This window comes from Mesocricetus auratus, unplaced genomic scaffold (genome assembly GCF_017639785.1).
Source record: "Mesocricetus auratus isolate SY011 unplaced genomic scaffold, BCM_Maur_2.0 Super-Scaffold_100031, whole genome shotgun sequence".
NCBI lineage: Eukaryota > Metazoa > Chordata > Mammalia > Rodentia > Cricetidae > Mesocricetus > Mesocricetus auratus.
In genome coordinates, this window is record NW_024429212.1 from 8,734,029 (window position 1) to 8,756,312 (window position 22,284).

The following is a 22,284-nucleotide window of genomic DNA, read 5'->3' on the forward strand; positions in this document are numbered from 1 at the left end:
TTTTCCCACAGACATCTCTATGTAACTGGGCAGCAGTGTGTATTTTCATTGAAAATGTTGGTGAGCACCCATTAGCTATTCAATAACGCATTTTAATAAGACAATTGCTTTGTTTGTGATGACTGCACACTCATTTATCACATGCTTCCCCCAGGAACACACTAGACTATGCCAGAAAATTCAACCTGGTGAAGTAGAGATGAGCTGTAGATTCCATGTCCCACCAGCGTCTGTTCTGGGTAGCATTCACCCCTTATTGATGGGGGATGTCCTTCTGTGTGTATGTTTCTCTTATCGGTTGATGAATAAAACACTGTGGTCAACAGAGGCAGAGAGATAGGCGGGACTAGGAGATGAGGAGAATTCTGGGAAGTGTAGGCAGTCAGCAACGGGAAGGTAGGACAAGCCAGACCCTTCTCAGATAGGACCACGTGGAAGTACTTAGATTAATAGAAATGGGTTAATAATTAAGACAGAGCTAGCCAATAAGAAGCCCTAGCCACCGGCCCACAGTTTAATAACTAGTACAGTGTCCGTGTTTTTATTTGGGGCTCAAGGCGGCTGAGGAACGAGGCGGGAAATCCCATAATACCTTATAACATCTAATTCTCATCCAAACATTGATCTGGCCCGGAGCTTGTGCGGCTCAGGCTGGCAGCTGGCAGGAAGGCGAGTAAGGAGCAATGTTCCTCCGTTGCCCATCTTTGTAACCTCACCCGTCCACCATAGTCACCAACGGCTCCGTTTTAACAAAAGCTTCTGCCTTCTACACATCGGCCCTCAATGGAGGCGTGCAATTCCTCTCTTCACTATGGAATCTCATTTGCTACAAATGAATACTGGGCATTCACACCATTGTTCACACCAACACACGTCAGAAGATGGCAGATTCAAGAGTGTGCCCAAAACAGCCACAGGCATCTGAGTGCCTACAGAACATGCTAGGTTCTTCCCTTCTGAGACCACTCTGAAACAGAGACAAACGTCAATGCCAGCAAAGGAAAACCTGCACCACTCAGCACATCATTAGAACCCTGCTGTCTAGACAGCTCCACCCTAACAGTGGCCAGCTGTCTTCCCTTAGCCACCATTCCACTTCTGAAAAACATGAAGACAATTTAAAACTGAGATTGCCCTCATGATTTTTGGGACCACCTTGGAAAAATCTTAGACCACTCACCGGTGTGCACAGAAATTACTAAGGTGAAGTCGGCATTTTTCTTCCGTGGATAAGCCGTCCATCAGCCAGGAGAAAATCAGAAAGCTGCCCTGACCAGGAGGCTGAGCCACAAGCCTGGACTTCTCCAGCATATAAGTGGAAATTCTGGCTGGTTAGGAAAAGAGAAGGGATTCTGTTAAATGGCATTTTAGTTCAATTTCCATAAATTTACATGTTAATTGATTACAAGCCATGACAACAAAGCTTCTTTTCCAACACATTGAAACAAATAAAGAGATTTTACTTTCTACAGTAGCTTAGGTCTCCAGAGATGCTAAGCCCTAGAGTTCAGAGTCCACAACTCCTGCTGCCACAGTCAACACAGTCAAAAGCTCATATGACATGGATACAGTTAAATCTGAGGAGCCAATATTGGCCCATGGTATCAGTGAGGGCCCACTCTCTGTTCAACAATCCTGTCCCTGTAATAGAGTGAAGGATCCACCCTTGTTGTATCACACACACACACACACACACACACACACAGAGAGAGAGAGAGAGAGAGAGAGAGAGAGAGAGAGAGAGAGAGAGAGAGAGAGAGAGATATTTATCAGAATAACTTTATAGGCTTGGTCCTGCTAGACCAACAATGGCACCAGGGATATCAACCAAACAAGGCATGTCTCAGCTGGTCTTCTGGATATACCAGCATCCCAGACAAGTAGGCTCTAATGCCAATGAGGGAATGGACTTGCTAGCAAGAGCAAGTAGGCAGGGAATGGGCTTCCTCCTTCTGTGGCTGCCAGCAGAAGGTGAGACCCAGATTAAAGTAGGAACTCCCTACCTCAAAAGACAGATTAAAGGTGGGTCTTCCCCCTCAAAGGATTTACTTAAGAAAAATCCCTCACAAGTGTACCCAGGCACTTGGGTTTTCGTTAATTCCAGATGAAGCCAAGTTGACAACCGAGAATAGCCATCATACCCTCAGTATGGTGTGTGTGTGTGTGTGTGTGTGTGTGTGTGTGTATACATATGTGTGTGTCTGTGTTCGTGTGCGTGTGTGTATGTGTGCATGAATGAGGGGTCTGGTGCCTCTGGCCTTGGACCCCAGTTGATGCACACACACTTCTCCCAGCAAAGACGCCAGCTTCACTTGAAGCAGTGCTCAGTACTGATCAAACACCAAGTCACGAGTGACTGGAAAACCCTTCATCTAAATTCCTGAGTAGAGTAATTACTAATCACGCTAGTTAGTACATCTCCAGCCGTGAATAAAATTGCTTGGGCTTAACGGGTTCTGAGAGGCAAGACTGAAAGAAAACAGCCCTCTGAAGGAACATCTACAGGCAAACGCAAGCACAGACGGACACAATCCCAGACAGAAGATGCTGCCTGGCGTGCAGCTCTGAGGTCAGGGAGGGCTTAGGGCTCTGGGTTATTAGAGAGGTTCCAGCACTCCCTGCAGCCAGGCCTATGTGAAAGAGCTCCCCTCAGCTGACAGGCCAACCTCAACACTGGTGTGCTTCCAAACAGTTTTTAAGTTGGAAACAGCCTTGATCAGAAAGGCAAGTGTCACTCTCCACAGCTATCTATGTGAACCAAGTCTTCAGACATCTACGTATGAAGTATGAATATATTTCTCAAGAAGTTTGACTCCAGGCATGCATGCTGCTTGTTTGGACCCAATGCCACAGGTAACTGCGTGACTTCACAGAGCCAGGGCGTTTGTTCATTATTAAAGGAAGTAGAAGGAACGAGTTACTCTCCTTCAGGTTATAAGTTAGGACTGCCTGCCTTCAGAGGAGCAGACTATGGTCACAGAGAGAAGACAACGTTTCACACTTGCCTTTCTTCTTAGTTCACCACCTGAGCCGGCTCATGCTGGGGCGAGGGACCATCTACTCGTGAGCCATCGTGGACGGGGACGTAAAAGGAAGCGTCTGTCTGGGATGCAATCCCGACATTCTGCACCTGGTGTGGCCACTCCTCACACCCCCTTTTAACTGAGATTTTGTCCATCTTTAACATGAGGAAGAAAGAAGCAGAATGTCTCAGGGTCCCTCTGGAGTTCCAGAAGGTGCCGCTAAATATATCTACTGCCTTTTCAGACACAAGGTGCCTTTTGTTCTCAGCCTCTTCAAAGCGACATGGGAGCCTTTGTACTTCACACCCTCCTCTCTTATCTCCGGAGGCCAGACTGCTCACAGCTCTTGATGTGAGATAGGATTGGTGATAGTGGCATGTCCAATGAGGTATGCAATGCTAAGGAAGCAGGTGATATGATGATGATGATGATGATGATGATGATATTTCATCTCTTATCGCCTCCCTCATTCATTTAGAAATCAGGATTTGAAAGCTGGGAGCAGTCGCTCACATGTGTTCTCTCTCATTTCTTTTTTTTTTTTCTTTTAGAAACTCTGAATGTCTACATCACCCAAGAAGGCCGCGTGACAGCCACGGAACATCCACTGGAGGGTTGTCCCACCGTGAGTAGACTGTGGCATCAACTGAAGTTGATCTGATGTCTTTCGGTCCACCAAAAAGGCCAAGAGCCAAATACTTTCCCACTGTACTCAGGGACACGGGTCTATATCCTTTAGCAGCCCCCCAGTGTCTACATCTGGGAAAGGGGCGGTATTCATAAGGATAGGAGGATGAAATAAAAGGGCACTGTGTTAGCGTGTTGTCTCTGCGCCTGGCAACTCTAAGGGTTTGCAATAGTGATCGTCACCACAATACAGAAGAGTAAGATGATGCAAAGATGTCCAGATGGCCTGTCCACAGCCAAAGAACTGGGAAGGAGAGCAGGGTCCATGCCAGGCCAGGGTGTGTCAGTTTGGCTTGGCAAAACATCCAATATTAACTTTCCTCAGCAGTGGAGGTATTTGCTCTTGAACTGAAAAAAAAATTTGGACAGTGAAGTCTTTCTTCATTCCCTCCAGGAGGCTGAGTTGTGTCCCACAAAAGATGCTCCAAAGCCCTCCCTCAGGAGCTGTGTGTGTGGGGCTTAACTTAGAAACAGCATCTACACAGTGTACCTCATGTTACTCTGAGGTCTGACCGGCGTAGGCTGGGTGCTGGTGTGGTGAGAAGACACCTGACAATGCTATATGTCAGTGGAAGCAAAGCTGGGTTATAGGTGTATATGTCCAAAACAGAAGGAAGGGGTTGAGCTCAGAAGTGGGGTAGACCAGTAGGCTCTACCCTGGAGATGGCAAGAACACCGGTCTGCAGATGCCCACATCCAGACTTTGAGAGTTCAGAAGGGCAGTCAGCCCATCCCTGGAGACTTCACTCTACCCATCAAGTATTTGGGGGGTATATGACAGTTTCATTAGAACTGAAACCTTTCTTCCAGAAAGATCCCAGAAGGTAAATAAATGTGCCTTGTTTTAGAAGGCCAAAATTTAAGATACCCAAGGTTCCATCCCCAGATGAAAAGAAACATAAATAATTACTAGAGGGGAGACCAGGGGGTGTGCAGAGAGGGGATTCTGGGAGCAGTGAGGGATACTGACCAGAGGAGCTGCAGAGAGGGGATTTTCAGACCAGTGGAGCTGCCTGCAAGTTGTGCATAGCTCCAGGGTTGCAGCTGTGTGTTGCCACTCATGTTAGGACTAGCTTTCAGGTGACCCAGCTGCTTTTGAGTCATTCCTGCTCCTTGTAGGGAACCACTCCCCAAAGCTCTGTTAGTAATTTTTGCCCCAGTTGAACTTGAGTGAAATTGTTGCTTTGGTCTGTTGTGGATTCTCTTTCTGGGGTCAGTAGGTGAGCAGATGTGTGTGCTCGCACTTGTGCCTATGCGTGTGCCTGTGTCTATGTGTGTGTATGTGCACACGTGTTGGAGAAGTCACACACAGCAGTTTGTTACAGCAGGTCTCAGACACTGCATTCTGGAACATCCTTAGTCTTTACATGCTCTCCATTTATCTATGCTAACACGAACTGGGAAAGAAGATAAAGCTGCCAAATCCTTCGCTGGACCTCAGAACACCAGACAAGCAGTAGGCAGAGGCCTCATCTCCAGACTTAAGGTCTTTTCAGCACCAAGAAGTGTCTTCATAGCAATCTTGCCTCAGTGTCTTGACTGCACAACTGCTATTAACGCTCCGTTGTCCACTCCTTCACCACATCTGAACATAACACTGTCGTGGGGAGCAAGTTCTCAGCACCCCTGAGCCTTTGTGATGATTCTGTGATCAACTGTTTAACATGGACCACATCTTTACACTACACAGCATGGTTTGTCCTCAAACCCCTGTCCAGACAGTGAAGTGAGTGAGTTTGTCACAGTGCTTCTCCTTTTTGTTCTGCACAGGATCAGCACCACCATTCTGTCCACTCTCCAATAACAAGGCACCGGAAACTTGATTTCATGCCAAACCCTCTGAGGACAATCATCAGTTTCCTTTTTATGAAGAGCAGAGGTGAGCTTGGATGTGTAGCCCTGCAGAGTACTTAGGCTTCATAGGACCCAGGTGATGTCTCCATGCACCTGGGAATGAGTCCCAGGGCAGCACTGACTTTCTCTTTTGTTTCTGGTTAATTAGCTTTATTTGTCTCAGTTTTAAAATCCTAGAAAAATAATCACCAAAGCATTTGACTAGATTTAAGAAAAATAACACAGCAGGAAGCTTTCAAAACTACAAATATCAATGGTGACATCTGAGGGGTGTTAATTAGAACAGAATGAGAAAGCAATGTGGAAGTGAAGAGAGGTGGAGAATGTCTTCCAAGATGTCTGCAGAATAGTTTCCCCAAGGGAAGAGGCAACCAAGTCAGATACGCAGCTAAGAGTCAATCAAGTCACACATACAGTCCAGAGTCAACTATGTCACACCATACAGCCCGGAGAGTGAACCAAGTCACATACAGAGCCCAGAGCCAACTATGCCATGTACACAGCCCAGAGTCAACTCACACACAGCCCAGAGAATGAATCAAGCCACACACACACAGATCCCACAGTCAACTAAGTCATGCGCACAGTCAAGAAAGTCAACTAACCTACACATGTATCCTCAATTCTATTGCACTTGGCCTAATTTTCTTCCCTGGGGAATCAGAGGTAGAAATGCACATGAGTGCACCACATCTATTCCCACGAGCCATCTCTCTGGGCACAGGGACCCGGGCTGGCTAAGTGCAAGCTTACCTCCTGTTGCATGTTTTCTCCTTTCACAGAACTGCAGTTCCCAGTATTGTATGAGGCAACTGGAAACATTGTTGAGTGTGGTCTTGGCGTGTCCGAAGGCTTCCAAGATGCACATGGCCTGAAGCACAAGAGAGAATTTGATTGAACTACTCCTTTAAAATAATGAAACTGGGGGTTATCATAAAGATGCTGGGGATATTCTGTGATCTGGAAGGCTCTATGGATGCATGCATGTGCACACGTGTGGGTGTCTTACTCAGTCATTCTCCACCTTAGTGCCTTCTAACAGGATCATTCCTGAATCTGGAGCTAAACTGGCGGCCAAGAAGCTTCACAATACTCCTGCCTCTGTTGCCACAGTACTGGAGTTATGAGCACATAGATGACTACACCTGGCTCTTCACATAGGCACTGGGGTCTGAACCACACTCTTACCAAAAACACACTTGTGTTTTTCACGAGAACAATTCTAAATGGCATGACCTGAGTCAGAACTTCCTTTGAAGTGATGTGTGTGACATGGGCCCAGACAGTGTCCCTAATCCTCAGGCATGCCTGCACATGCTTCAACATGTGGGCCTGCTGACCTCTTGCTTGGCTGCCCTGTGCCCCTCATAACTCATCCTCTCCTGCAGAATGGGAACTAAACACCTAGTTGAAGCAGCTGTCATAATCCCTCATTGCAGTCATGATCCCTGGCTGCCCCATGCTTTGTCTGAAAGTTTGGGAACCCATGGTTCTAAAGCCCCTTGGGTGGACTCCTGGATCTGACATTCTCTCTAAACAAATTCCTTCTCAAATATTGATCCTGAAATAAGAACTAACTTCTCATCCATCAATTGACTGTGACTTCAATAAGGATGGTGACTGAACAATTCTCCAAAAGGTATGGAAACCTGGCAAGTTATTTCTCCTTCAGGATATTCTACAACCATGTTAAACACAGCTTCCAAGTCAGTCACCAGATGACAAAAGGTCACCGTCTATGATTTACTGGGCCCTTAACTTAGACACTTTGATTTATGACATTATTTCTGTGATCATTATTATAAAATTTTAACAAATGTTTTGAGTTCATTTTTAAAGGCTTTTTGGCATTTGATATACTTAGTCACGTGCCAATTTGTGAAGGATTCTGCATGATTAACTATTATAAAGCAACACTTTGATCCCAATTACAAATCAAAAATGCTAAACATGATAATGAAGTGTGTTTAACCATCTGGTTTTGAAGCTTGGATTTCTGAAGACACATTAAATCTTTGCAAGACTCTATGGTTTGGGCCTGAAAATTAATATAACCCAAAATAGATTGAGGGCAGGTGTGATGGAACCACCCCAAATAATTAATGATCTGTATACTCTGACTTTTCTTTAAAATTTACATTGAATAGACAACTACGCATAGGTTAAAATTATTATCGTAATTCCTTCTCACTGCACAAATGTATTATAAAATAATTATTTAAAAGCCGTAAAAGGATGAGTTTAAAAATATTATAGCCTTGGTGCATTTCTGTATTGTAGTTGACAATAAAATGATGGTCACATTATTCTACAAGAGAGAGTATCAGACAATGGAGAACGTGTTCCCAGACGGGGAGTGCGGGGTGACGATTACACATTACATGCACATGCTTTGAGTAGCTGCCTCCTCTTCTCAGGAGAGTAAGTGACATATTCTAAGTTCCTTCAACCCTCAACCCCATCGTCCTCTAACACAGGAATTACTTCTCGGAGCTTTGCAGTGTTGTATGTAAGCTACTCAGCTTTGTACCTGCCACAGAGCAGACACATGACAGATAATGATTTCTGTTTCCATTAGTAAACATAGACCACCCACATTCTAACACCAGGCGGGTGTGTAAATACATAAGCATGTATGCGTGTATATACATCTGATGGTTTTCAGCCTTCATCATCAAAGTCTCCACTTTACCATCAGTGGAATAGAATCACCAGCTGCCAGGATCATAGACTCCAAGTGTTTTAGCTGGGATTTGAACCCAGGCATCTGGCTGGAGAGTCACGCAATAAATCCCAGCTTCATGCTGTTAACATCATCCAGCTAGTGTTGGATTAGCAATAAAGGCGTGTGAGGTGTGACACTAAAGCTGAAACCACCCAAGAATGGAAGAACTGTAGACTCTTAACAGACATTTTCAATGCACACACTGCAGATGACAGTGCCAAGCTCACAACAGACAGCTACGCTCTTCTTTATTAGCCAGTCAGCCAATAGGGGGCGCTAAATAACCACATGAAGAGAAATGCAGAGAAAACCCTTAACTGCTGTTATCCCTCTGTCTCCCTTGACTTTGAAACAAAATTATGAGAACAGCACACAGCCATACGATCTTAAATAAAATATACAGGGAAGAAGTGCCTACTTCAACCCTAGGTGTTTACTTATTAAGTTGTAATGGCCCTATTTTTCCCATTTATACCGTGATAAAATTTCAATAGTTAAAGAGACCATGTGCTACAAAAGTAGCTAATTATATTGAATTTCCTAGAAATAAGGGTTGGTGGGTTCCTTAATGAATATCTTCCCATCCATCAATCAAACTGAGCCTGTTATGCCCCTCTGAAAAAGGACTTTTCAGTAAAGGCTTATTTAAATGATTGCAGCAGAATTGAATGAACCTAAAACTCATTGGAGATGGAATGGGTAAGAAGTTCCAGGCAATTTCTCTCAAAAACATGGCTCTTCTGTTCCAATAAATAATAAACCACACAGAAAAGCCCTGCTTGTGATCTTCAAGATCCAGATCCAGGAGTCAGAGACAAGACATTGTGGTGGGGATTAACTGCTCCCAGACTAAGGGGAAGCAAGCAACATCTCTGGGGGTGGGACTCCACCTTCCCCTGGTCATATGGGGCACAGCACAGACCCTCCCCCTGGGAGGCTTCTCACAGGACACAGTTATAGTGCAATACTGGACTTCAAACGCCTTTGCTGTGTGGCCTCAGAAGCGTATGACCTGGAGACCGAGCAAGCTCACTTCAGGACCTCAGCGCCCACTCACCCTGGCATCCTTCATACCCAGCTATGTCTTTGTCTTAATCCCTTCTGTGTGGCTCATAGAACACCATACACCAGGATAGTGAACTTAGAGGCCCCAGATCTCTCAGAATGGCCCCTTGCCCTTTAGGGATTTGACAAGGCTGTCTGTTATGGTTACAGGAAGTTCCTTCATCACCCTCCGCGTGAATTTCACTGGAGACGCCCACACCTGAGCTCTCAGTTTCATCTCTCTAGCTTCCTTCCACTTGTATAATCTTTACTAACCAGACAGAACCTTCACTGACCTTCCCTCTCACGCAACAGTCTGCTTAAGATGTCAGAGCCTTCCCCAGTGGGAGGTGTGTTTGTCCTGTGTTAGACCCCCTGGTGTAACACTCTGTGTGCCTGCTTGCTAGAGGTCCTCCCTGAGAGCTTCCTCTCATCTTCAACCTCACTGCTAAATATCTCTGTGCACCAAGGGTGCTCTATCTAATCCGCTAACCAAATGCTTCTTTCACACAGAATGTAGCTGCCCCTCTCTCGAACCTACTGCATTGCAATGCTCTCTGTAACATGACACAGATTTCCAGTGGTTCACAAATTCATTTGATACTTGCATAAATTCATGTGTTCCCTGGATGCTTTTCGGGACCTGTACTGAGCTTCGTGAACTTAGACAATAATATTCAAATGGATGATATTTAAAGTGGGGAATCCCACAGTTAATACAGAATTTAAACACGTCTTGGGGAAGGAGCAAAACACACAAATGAATTTGGAATCTGTGAGGAACTGATGGTTCTGACTCCTCAGTAACGACAGATGTGATAGAGTGACATCTAACTTACTCACAGGAATTAGAAAGTAGTCACTTAAACTAAACTGCAAAGTCAATTTACATAAAGTGATCAGAATGCATTTTAGAAATTACAGCGCTTGTTCCCTCGTCAACAATCATTTTAATAGATGATTATTTTAGACTGTAATTTAGAGGGGAGACTATTGTTCCCTGTCATTTCAATTAAGTCAATAGATTCTGTTATTTCCATTAGTTAACCTGCATTTATCTTATAACCATGTTGATTTATTCATGTTCTCACTTGGGAGTATCAGCCTCTGGGCTGGCATATTAGCATATTTAAATAAAGACTATGGGCTTGCTAGGTTTCCCAAGTTGACTCCAACTGCTACACCAGAGTTGTGGAGCGGACTGACGTGTTGCTGAAGAGGGTCCCAGCTTAATACATAGCTATAAATTAAAACCATCCATGTTTACTGTGGTCACTTCTTTTAAAAATACTGAAGCTTATAATTAGATCTCAGATTCCCTCGGCATCACTTCTCAGGCAATCCCCAGCAGAAGTATGAGCCTGGGCTTTCCTGTGCAAACAGACAAAGATCTTTTCTTTTTATGATTTTGACTATGGTTTGACCATGATGATGCATCCTTGTATCTGCAAGTGACATTGTTCTTGGCACAATCTACTCACTCACATAGTCACCAACCCAGAAGCCACTTACGTGCTTGACCCTGGAGTCAAACATGGTGCGGCTGGAGCTGGCTCTTCCAGTCAGGTGCCTCATGAGCTGCTTGCTGGCCTGGGTCTTCCCTGACCCCCTTTCTCCACTGCAAGAAAACAAGAGAAACACAAAGTCGCTGGCTTAGAAGATGGAGAAAAAGAAAGAACCAGAGGTAGCTCTCAGCCCCAGAGATGGTAGGAGGACAGTACACAGTGTCAGGGAGTTGATGCTGTAGCTTGACTCTTCAATCCGATGGGCTTGACCCGAGTCAGTATGTAGTCTTGCTCACAATTGTGTGTTAGATGTCATATCCCCAAAGGACCACCCGACACCTGCCTTCCAGTGGCTGAAGGGTATGCCACTTTCTAACTGATTAATTGAAGGGAATTTTCTAGGGAAAAATGTTAAAATTTTAGAAACTGAACTCTCAACTTGATGAAAGCCCCCCCCCCCCCCCCACTCAACTCCACTGCCCTGATTCATGTGAGCTACCAGGACAAAAACAAGGCAACAACTCTAAATAAAGTAGACAAAATTAAACTAATTTTTTTTTTGGTTTTATGAGACAGGGTTTCTCTGTATTGTTTTGGAGGCTGTCGGTCCAGCCCAGCTTCGAACTCACAGAAATCCACCTGCCTCTGCCTCCTGAGTGCTGGGATTAAAGGCATGTGCCACCACTGCCCGGCAAATTAAACTAATTTGGTGCTAATTTATAGAACATCTATTTTAGAGATATTCAGCTTTTTTCTCTTTAATTGAAAATAGATTTTTTTTCTCACATAATATATCCTAGTTACAGTCCTCACCCCCGACTCCTCCTAGTTCCTCCCCATCTCTTTCTCCACTCCATTGGGACCCCCTCCCCTTCTGTCTCTCACTAGAAAAATGAAAGGCTTCTAAGGGGTGGTAATAAAATAAGATTTAAAAAAAACAAAATTAAACACCTAATACATCGGAACTGAACAAAGCAAACACACAGAAAAAAGTCCAAGCGAAGGCATAAGAAACAGAGATCACTCGTTCTTATACCCAGGAATCCTATAATAACACTACATTGAAAGCCATAACACGTACGCAGAGGGCCTGGTGCAGACCCATGCAGGTCCTGTGCATATTGCTCCAGGCCCTGTGAAGTCACGTGAGCGTTGATGTTGATTTGCAGGGTCTTGTTTTCTTGGTGTCTGCCTTCCCCACCTCCCACTCACCCTCCCACCCCCTGGCTCTTACACTCCTTCTTCTTCCTTTGCTGCAGGGTTCCCCAAGCTCTGGAGAGAGATTCAACTTTTGATGACTAAAATCTGGGTTACCATCTGCCTGTGCTACTTTTGTGGCACAAGAGAAACACAGCCAGTAAGCGCAAGTAGCTTCAGCTGGGCTTTCTGCGGCCAGCATGAGCGCAAGGGTAGGAGAGGCTGAAGCCTTCTCCCTTGTCACTCTGTTCCAAATGGAAACCAAGCCACGCTGCACATCTTTCAAAGAAGGGCAGAGTGACTATGTCACCCCTAAATCTTGTCACGTGAGATCCAGTCTTGCTTATCAGGACTTGGGAGGCTGCTGTTGAACTTAAATAAAGAAAAGAGGTTTTCCCCCCCCTCAAAATATGAGACATTATTAGCCTTAAAATATGTCCTAAGGAAACATTAGTGGGGGAAGGTTACTGAGGAGTTTGGGGGAGGGAGTTACCATGAGCAAATGAATATAGAATTTGGGGTCCTGTTTTATAGTTGAAGTAGGTCTATCCTTGGAGCTCCTACAGAGAGTTGCAATCTCCCTCTCAACAGAGGCCCCAGAACCATCTCTCTGCACACCCCCATCATGTTAACTGAAGCAATGCTGAGTTTATTAAGAAAACATGGCAGTATATATTTAAACATGGGCACTGTGTGAGAGACAGAAGCCTGAACAGTAACAACAGTACTGCCCACAGTGAAAGGTCTCTCCAGAGACAGGAACCCAAGTCTGACTTTAATCCTTAGCGATTTCTTGAATCCTCTGTCTGAGTGTGATCACACCCCACCCAGACCTTGGGCACTTCCCCTCACATCTGCATTTGCAGAGTTGTATTCCAGGGTAGGCTGTTATTTTTGTAGTTTGAAAAACTGCTTTACATTTCCAAGAAAACCCACCTCCCGAGGTTTACAAGGTGAAATGGGAGCAGAGCGGAATACTAGAAGCAGGCTGGGAAAACCCTGTCCTGTGATTAAGCAAAGCTGTAACTTGAGCATGTCAGGACCATATGTGGAACGTCGGCTTGGGCCCAGTAACATGGCAAGCTCTTCTTTCTCCACACTTGTTTCTTCTACTTGAAAGCAGATCGGCTGCGTTGCTATTTTAAGTCTTGAAGATGAAGGATGCTTCAGGCTATTGGTTACTGAGAGCTCTGTTACACCTAGGGTGATGTCTAGAAGAATTCTCTCTGTCCCTTCTAACAAGACAAATATGCTTGAAGGAGAGGGTGTAATGATTTCACTAGACCAAAATAAATGATAAATGGGAACACTTACACAGATAATAATAAAGAACCACGGGAGCTCTTCTCTGCCCTTCCTATTGGACCAGCTGACCCAAGAGACAGAGAGCATGCAACCGAGACCACGCCTCATGCTTCCCTCTTTCTGCTTCTGTCAGCCCGAAGCCATGCCCAAAGGGGTGTGGCCACCATTACAGGTTCACCCGCAAGACACCGCTGCTACAAGTGCTCATTGGAAAGACCGGCTGCAGACACAGTGAGTGGGGAACATGCCCCAGTCATGGGATCAGCATGGAATGACAGGCTGGCTCACCTGATGATGATGTTCTGCGGCCGTCGCTCCTGGAACAGCCTGTGGAAGGCCCGCTCTGCGCAGGAGAAGAGGTGGGGGGGGAGTGAGGGGCTGCGCTGGCCAGTGGGGCTCCAGTACAGCTGGGACACCTGTGGACAGCAAGCCAAAGATGGGAGACCATCTACTTCTGTCCTGCATGCCATCAGCTGAAGAGGAAATCTTGGATCGGAAACATGTCGCTGGGCCTACAGAAACCCAGGACATCTAGAGAACACCTGTACAATTGCCCTTCTCTCTGCCCAATACTGACCACATGGAGGTTTAGATTTTATCCTCATTTCTTGGTCCAAGAGTCTTAAACTATTCTGATACTTCAAAGAACAGCACCTCACAAATTCCAGCCCAATAGATACCCATTAAATAAACTTAAACTGTGGCATTCCACATTACATACAATTTCCCCAATATTTGGTGCCAACACTCTAAAATCATTGGGATTTTGAGCATTGGAATTTATTTAACAATTCTCAGAGAAGTAGCAATGTAATTGCCTTAATTTCAGTGACTGGTGACCTAGGGCTGCCACTGCTAGTATTTTTACTGATTTCTGGGGACTTTTGTTTTCTTCTGAGTAATAGGAACTAAGTAAAAACTAGGTAACAAGAACAGTTCAGAGTCATGAAGAAATGCCCCCTCACAGGAAAGCACAAAACAATACAGCTCTTGTACTTATGATTATTGCTATGATGCTATTTATGCCTGGCTCCTGGATCTGAGTGGTGGTTTCAAATGGGGCATTACTACTTAGAAATGAGTTGGTCATCAGTATGAATTTACAGGCATAAGGTGAACAGTGCATATATATCACTACAACAGACACTGTAGAAACATGAGTTAACGGCAAAGGACAGAAATAGTGCCAAGCCTTTCCCTAGCACCCATAAATAGCCATCTATGGCCTAACGCTAGTCAATAGCCATCAATGAACTAAACACAGGTCAATAACCATCAATGAACTAAACACAGGTCAATAGTCATCCACCAACTAAACACAGGTCATTGGCTCTCTGTGGATGAACTCTGTACACCAGGAATTTCCCAAAGTGGCTGGGCAGTGCCACCATGAGACTGTTCAACACCACAGATGAATTGTTGCAAGGCATTCTAGCTAACTGAAACCACAGTGCGATTTTAAGTAGTGATGGGTGAAAATGATGTAAGCAGCTCTCTGGTTTTTACCTATCTATGAACCTACTTCAACTATAAAACAGGACCTACAAGAGGTACCTGGTAAGTAGGAGCCAACCTTTGCAAGGAGCTTTGAATGCTTACAGCTGTATCCTCAGTCAGGTTTCTACCGACTTGTAGGTACTCGTGGGTGAGTCTGGGGCTGGGCTGGACAAGACGAGGGTTTTATGGAGTAGCATGCTATGGACTTTGGTGGGAAGGTGGTGATGAACTTTCATGAGCCATGTGTACAGGAATTATGCAATACATTCTGGACCAGAAAGAATGCTCTTTCCCTTCCTTCCTTCTCCCTCCCTGTTTTGTTAGGATAAAACTTGAGGGGGAACTTGGAGGATTCCATGGCAGATGAGGGTGACCGAGGTGGGGCACAAACACACCAGGCAGATAGAGCTTACGTGAGAAGTTTTATTAGAAAGGGAAGGAGAGGGAGGGGGAAGGAAAAAGAAAAGAGACACGGAGGGCAGAGAGAGGACAGAAGAGAAGAGGGAGACAAGAGAAGTCCTATCTGCTCCAGGGGAAGAGCGGGAAAGAGAGAGGAGACTGGAAAGAGAGCGTACGTGGGTGGAGTCTGTCTTTTAAAGGGGTCCTTTGCACTGGGCTGACCAGGGCACTGCCTGAGTGCATTGTGACAGGTGACGGGGTAGGCCAGCGTAGTGCCTGAATCCTTACACCCCTCCCTTCCTCTCCCTTTCTCGTCCTTTCCTTTGTTTCTCTCTCCACCTCCCTATTTGTGTCAGGAATGCATATCTATTCCCTGGCTCCTATTTACCAGGTACCTGCTGCTTATGGGTCCTATTTTACAGTTGAAAGCAGGTGTGCAGATAGGTAAATGCCAGAGAGCTACTTACATCATTTTCACCCATCACTATATAAAATCACATTGTGACTTCAATTAGCTAGAACGACTTTCCATAGTGATTCATCTGTCGTGTTGAACAGTCTCATGGTGGCACTGCCCAGACGCTTTGGAAAATTCACTGTGCTCGTCTTACTTCCCATCCCCACTACTATAACTTAAGAGAACGTCTTCATCAGGTGACCAAGCGCTCAGATAGGTGATCTAAACCAAATAACATCAAATCAGTCAAGGATGCATGGAAATACACTGTATTGTTTAATTTATCCTGTCTGGTAGGCACTATCAGAGCAGAGTTACATCTTTAAATGTAAAAGATACATTTGGCAAAAATGATTTTGTTTTCCCAAGTTGCCTCAGAATGCATTAAGGGGACCATTATGCTAATTCGAGTGAGGAAAACTCTAAGAATTTTTGTTTGATTGGCTATTCCTTTAGTTTTCATGTCACAAAATACAAATGGGTATACCTCATGAAGGTCACTTTGAAATGATATTTGGGGTGTTATACTCACCGTAGTGGAGTAAATTGGGAGTTCTTTGAATGGGTTAACAAGCAAGAAGACGTCCCCAATAAAAGTCTGTCAAAAAGATGCAAACAGTTCATGAACCACATAAATAGAAACATTTAAAATTATATAACCTAGAAACCATTGTGGGAAACATGGTGAATCAACAAAGGTCATATTCTAATATTTGTGATTGGCCCAGACATTCTTAAGAAATACAAAATTCAAATTCAGATTAAGTGAAACTACCAGGTTTGATTCCATGAGACATAACCAGTGAAATATTTAGATTCCAAGAGTATATTGCCAAGGGATTTTGTGGAGATCATTCTGGATAAACAGTATAGAAGTAAAATAAACAAACTCACAGCAAAAAATGGGACAGCTAATTTTATGCTACTATAGAGTTAAAGAAAAAGACACAAGGCTTTTAGTTAGCAAATTTGAAGCAATGATAAAGGTTTAGGGATAAATAGAATGGTTATTGTAAATATAGGTATAAGCACATATATGTCTGTAGTGCAACTCAAATACATGTTCCAAATACTGAGCTAAAAGGCAAAGACTATGAACTGAGTGAAAATGGTAGATGTTGCTATTTTAGAGAAAAATGCCACAAATATGAAGACCAGGACAATTTAACGGTAAAAGAATAAAGCGAGATACGCATTTAACAACACCAGCAGAAAAGCTGAGTGTTCAGCATCAACTCCTAGAGCTGTAGCTTGGGCAGCAGCAGTGGGAATTAGAGGGGGCATTTCAGAGTGAGAAATTGACACAGCAGTCAGGAGAGGACAGCGAATCTATGTATCCATGGTAAATCAATCTACCGCCAAGTGTCTGAAAACAGCTAAGAGGAGGAACCCCGAGCTCACCAGGACAAGGAGAGATTTTCTAGTTTCATTCACTGCAATAAGCAGATGAAAATTTAAAATATTTACTGATTGCTTGATGTGGGAGGTCCTTCTGTATGCTGTAAATATGTGTTGCTTTTATTGGTTGATGAATAAAGATGTTCTGGCCAATGGACAGGCAGGATTTAGTTAGGCAGAAATTCTCAACAGAGAGGAGGGAAAAGAAAGATACAGGACAGAGGCCATGAGTTTACCAGGAAGGTAGAACACCTGGGCATTCTCCGGGAAGGTAAGGCCAGGGGAGACTCACAGTTTAACTGTTGTGGGTTAATAATTAAGAGAGAGCCAGCCAATAAGATGCCTGAGTCAATGGCTAAACAATTATAAATATATACTAAGTCTCTAAGTGCTTATTTTACTAAGCAGCCATGGGACCTGGTGGGTGGAGAGAAAACAGGTCCAGTGGAACACAGACTAGACAGGAAAATGTCCTTTTACAGTTGCTAGAGGCGGTAGATGTTTATCCTCTAAACTAAACACAGAACGGTTTTTTTAAAACCTAGAGGATGTGAGTGGTATGATGTGAGTGTGGGAAGATTTAGCTGCAATGTCTCACTGTTCACTGTGAACCAGCTAAGAGAGCTTAGGTGTTAACACTAGAAAATAAATGGTAACTGTAACAGCGGTAGTGAGGCTAATTTTCTTAAAATAAATGGTAACTGTAGCTGCAGTAGTGAGGCTAATTTTCTTAACTTCAGCACGTGCTTCAGATCTACCATCAGTTACTCAGCATCACATTGGGAACCCAAATATACACTCTACCATGAGGGAAAATTTCATACTGGGACAATTGCTAAAGGGGCTTTAGATCCTCTTTGGATATGTGTGTTGAAATAGGCAAAAGTACAAGTATGATGCAACATTGTGAAGCCATCAAAGTTGACACTATATAAACCATCAGAATTGGGGAAGGCAGTTCTCTCAGCTGTGGAAACAGTGACTCCCTTAGCTCATTGTCCTAATGAGTCATTTTCCCATCACTCTACACATTGTCCCTTCCAGAAGCATCTTCCTAGCAGCGAGTAGACAACACAGCATGCCACAGGAGAGCCTTAGAGAGTGAGGCCAGCACAGGGTGCTTCAAATCATTTGACCTCCCACTGAAGTGCTCCACAGGGACGTCCTGCCACCCGACCTGGGCCACCTGAACAGAAATGGCACAGGTGGGTGATGGTCCACGAGGAACCCTTACTCTGTTTTTAGAACTCCCTAGGCTAGCCAGATGTGCCAGGGGTTTCTGCATTGACTTTGCAGGCTGTTTCCTTGTGAGCCTCAGGTCCCATTAGATTCTAGGCAGAGACTACTGCCCCCCCCCAGCTTTTCTGCAGCTCACGAAGGACTCTGGTGTGTGTTCTGTATTCTCTGGTACTGTGTGCAATCATTATTCCAGGCATGCATTGCTGCTGTTCTGTGCATTTTCTGGCGAGCTCACGCCTCATCACCTGCAAGCCATTTTCTGTTTGAAGGTTTGGGAACTTCCCATTATGGCAGATGTGTGGAAACTTCCCAACGTATCATCCAATTGAATGTCACATACCGAGGACCCGGGCAAGGCACAGCTGGTGTGGACAAATCACATCACGTGACAAATGGGATACAGAAAGGGGATAGGAACTCCGCCAAACAATCAGGTCAGCGTAGCATCCGAAATATGGATAGTTCATCCCAGACTCAGCTGTTTGCCACAGAGAAAGTCACATTAACTTTTTTCTCTTGCGTTCAAAAGTATGTTTAACGCGAGAGGCATCCCCACGTATTCAGTCTTTGAGAACTTTACATGCTATTGTGGCGTTCATGTGTGCATGGATGGGAGCATATGTGCATACACACACACACACATACACACATGAATATATATATATGTATGCATGCATTTGTGTATACTAGGGGAGATAGACATGAGCATATAAATAAACAGAATAGTCAACACATTTAATGTGTCTGTGGAGGAAACCACGTAAGACAGATCACAGAAAGCAACCCTGAAACTGACAAAGTGTGAGAGAGGAGCAAAGGGGTACTGTGCACCCAGTGACACTGTCATAGGTACTCAAGGTGACCAGCAGGACAGCTGTAGCACGGATGGCCAAAAGCACAAGGAGTCAGAAACTGTCCCTGGGCTCTAGCTTTCCCTTGAGTGATCGTGAGTTCCTTTGTGCAGAAAGTGACATAATACAGTGTGTCCTAATAGGCGGCACTATCTACTGCATTGAGAACAGATGGGAGGTCAAGGGAAATCCAGATCTTTTCCTAGAGGATGGCATGAGGTGCTGCAGTTGGAGTAGGACTCACGGCTGGGTGGCAGCAGTGTAGGTTGCTATCCTGAGTGCATCTTGAAAAGGGGTTTATGAGATTCCCAAGACAAGCAGGAGAGTGGGAGCCTAGCCAGGTGTTCACACTAGTGACCTTACCAGAGACGGCCACCTCAGCTACTTGGTAGGCTGAGGCATGAGGATTCTATGTTCAAGGTTGCCCTGGGCAACTTAGCAAGATCCTGTATCAACAAGTAAAAAGAGAGGAAAGGCTGTAGCTCATAGGGAAGAACTTACTTAGCATGTGTAAGGATCTAGGTTCAACTCCCCAAATCACAGAAAAAAGAACAGAGTTGGGGAATGTCAAACGCCAGCTCTCCTCATCAGCACACAACTGGAGAATTAGAACACAGCTGCATTCATCATCTGGAATTATGTCGAGTTTACATGCCCATCCTTTAGATGTGACCTTAGCTGTCTCAGTGGAAAGTTCATAATGGACATGACCTTTAGCAAGGGATGTTATTTCTGATGATCCATATAGAGACAGAATCCGAGTAGAGTAGGCTGGAGTGAAGGCCTCCCACGGCAAGGCATAGGGAGGATGGGTGGGGACAATCTGGCCTCCAACATCAGCAGCGCCGGCCAGGCATTATGTGAACACAGCTGCCTGGCTCTGTCGTCACCAAGCCCAGGGTTTGGCACAGGAGCCACATGCCAGTCATAGAACAAGGAGGACAGTCTCCCTCACACCTGCCTTGATGCGCGTTCTTACAAAAGAGAGCCCACTGTAACACAGCTTGGCAACTCAGAGGAGACAGGCAGACAGAAGCACGTTTGAGTGGGATTCCGGAAAGTTCTGTTCTGCAGAGAGAATGCTAGGAAGGAGGGCAGCTATTGCCTGCCAAGTACATGTCTGCCTGTACTGACTGGGACTAACTGGCTTCTCAGCCATGATGCCCACCTCAGAGACAGAGCTGTGCTCTCCCTGCTGTGGGAAGGGACAGGCTCCTGCAAGGAGCTCCGTGTTACTCTAGGACTTAGCAAAAAAAATGTTCCAGTTCACTGAGCTCAGATGGTGAGGGAAAAAAGATCTCCAAAGTTAGAGGGCTGCCAGAGCAGGGGTGGTAGTGGCCCATAGTGTGGACAGAGTGGATGTTTAAGAGACAGAGCATCTGAACAAGCAGGAAGGAATTAAGGAACAAAACAAACCATGGACTTGGTGGCACAAAACCCTCAGGAGTTGAGGCAGGAGGATTGCAAAGTCAAGTCCATCCTATGCTACTGATTTCCCGGCCAGGCTGGAAAATTATCAAGATCCTTCGCAAGCCAAAAGGCAAATAAGTGACCAGGGATATTGATCTCAGAATTTGCCAAGCGTTCATAAGGACCTGGATTTATAGCCCTTGGTTCTACAAAAATGAAACAAGTTTTAAATTGAAAAAAAAAATGAAAAGAAACACTTCTGAAAAGCACCAGGGCAGTGACAGAGACTGATGCAATCAGGTTTAAGTACTTAACACCAATGGTAAAATTCCAACAATTGTGATGCTCGTGCTTAATTTTAAATGTATTTAGGGTGGCAGACAGTATATTGAAGCCTAAAGAGGTTGTGCTACAGCTTCAGGGGTTAATCAGGACCCAACAATTCCTTACTTGTAGGGAAAGCTCAGTCTTCACATTTCCATGAAAATGGCTTAATCAGATTCTCAGTAGATTAGGACTAAATGGGTGTTATCAGGGAATGTGACAGATTCATGTATAATGAGAAATCTCCACAGGCATTCTGAATTGTCCTGGGCTCTGTATGGAAGGAACAGAACAAAATCAACCAGCATGTGGGAGTGGGGAGGGAGGGAGGAGGAGGAGGGGAAGGCGGAGGGGGGGGGAGGGAAGATGTTGTCCTGGAAAGATCTCCCACTCAGTTGGGACAACAGGAAAGTGCACAGTGAATGAAAAAAAATGAAATAAGAGGAGGACAAGACTTCTCCTAGAGTCTAGAGAAGATTTTTATTGTAGATGTGAGAGAAAGCGGGGAGAAGGAAGAGTCCAGGCTGAGGACGGCCAGCAACTAAATCCGACCACGAAAGGAGAGAGGGGGGAGAAGCACAAGAGAGCAGCCAATGGCCAGGAGAGCCAGTGAGGGCCAGGAGGCCAAGAGAGCTGTGTGCCCAATGGCTGGACTATATAGGGATCAGGCTAGGGGAAGGCAAGGGAAGCCCAGTCCCTAGAGGGAGAGATTCTGGGTAGGATGCAGGATGAAAGATGCCTGTAGAAGCCATAGGGACTGAATGATGTCAGGAGAGCTGGCCAGGATCTGCTTTGACATGTAAATATGTACCGCATCCATTTGTCCCAGGTTTCTGAGACCGAACACACAGCCTACCTGCAGGGTACTAGTTTACACTTAACTCTGAAATTTGGAATTTTGCAGAACATGACAGAAAACCTTCCCAAGATGAGTCTCACTCTGCAAAGCTCAAGCCCAGCCATCACCAGGGCCAGAAGCTTCCAGGGACCCATCACTTGCAACATTTGTGGTCCCAACGTCAGCGGGACACAGTTCTGTGGGCACTCACATGTATCTGGTCATTTCCGAAGCGCTTCTGAATTTCATACAGCAGGCTGCTGTCGTTAAGCTCACTGAGTGTGGCTAGGTCGTCGCTGGGAGCAGGAGGCGTGAGCTGCACCTGTGGGGTGCAACAAAGGTCAATGGGATCAACTTTAGTCACTTTCTGATAGTTCCTGACAGGTGCTTCTCGAACCCCTGAGACCATGTGAGTATGACTCCATTGTTAAAGGCAAGATGGAGAAGACATAGCCTGCCTCCATCTTAAAAGCCATCTTACAGCAAAGACACGCTAGGTTTGCTCCTGTTTATGATTAAGTCTCTGTTTCT

General features: G+C 45.1%; 1 protein-coding gene across 2 annotated transcripts in view; it reads right to left on the minus strand.

Annotated features, from left to right (window-relative positions):
* The window catches only part of Myo16 (myosin XVI), a 422,801-nt gene that overhangs the window by 204,137 nt on the left and 196,380 nt on the right, over positions 1-22,284 (minus strand). For both annotated transcript variants that reach the window (XM_040733405.1, XM_040733404.1), the window contains exons 11-16: positions 21,965-22,075; positions 16,226-16,291; positions 13,629-13,756; positions 10,846-10,951; positions 6,318-6,435; positions 1,181-1,328 (exon numbers count right to left, since the gene is read on the minus strand). In XM_040733405.1, coding sequence (XP_040589339.1) covers positions 1,181-1,328; positions 6,318-6,435; positions 10,846-10,951; positions 13,629-13,756; positions 16,226-16,291; positions 21,965-22,075 — 677 coding nt within the window. The remainder of the gene's footprint in view (positions 1-1,180; positions 1,329-6,317; positions 6,436-10,845; positions 10,952-13,628; positions 13,757-16,225; positions 16,292-21,964; positions 22,076-22,284) is intronic.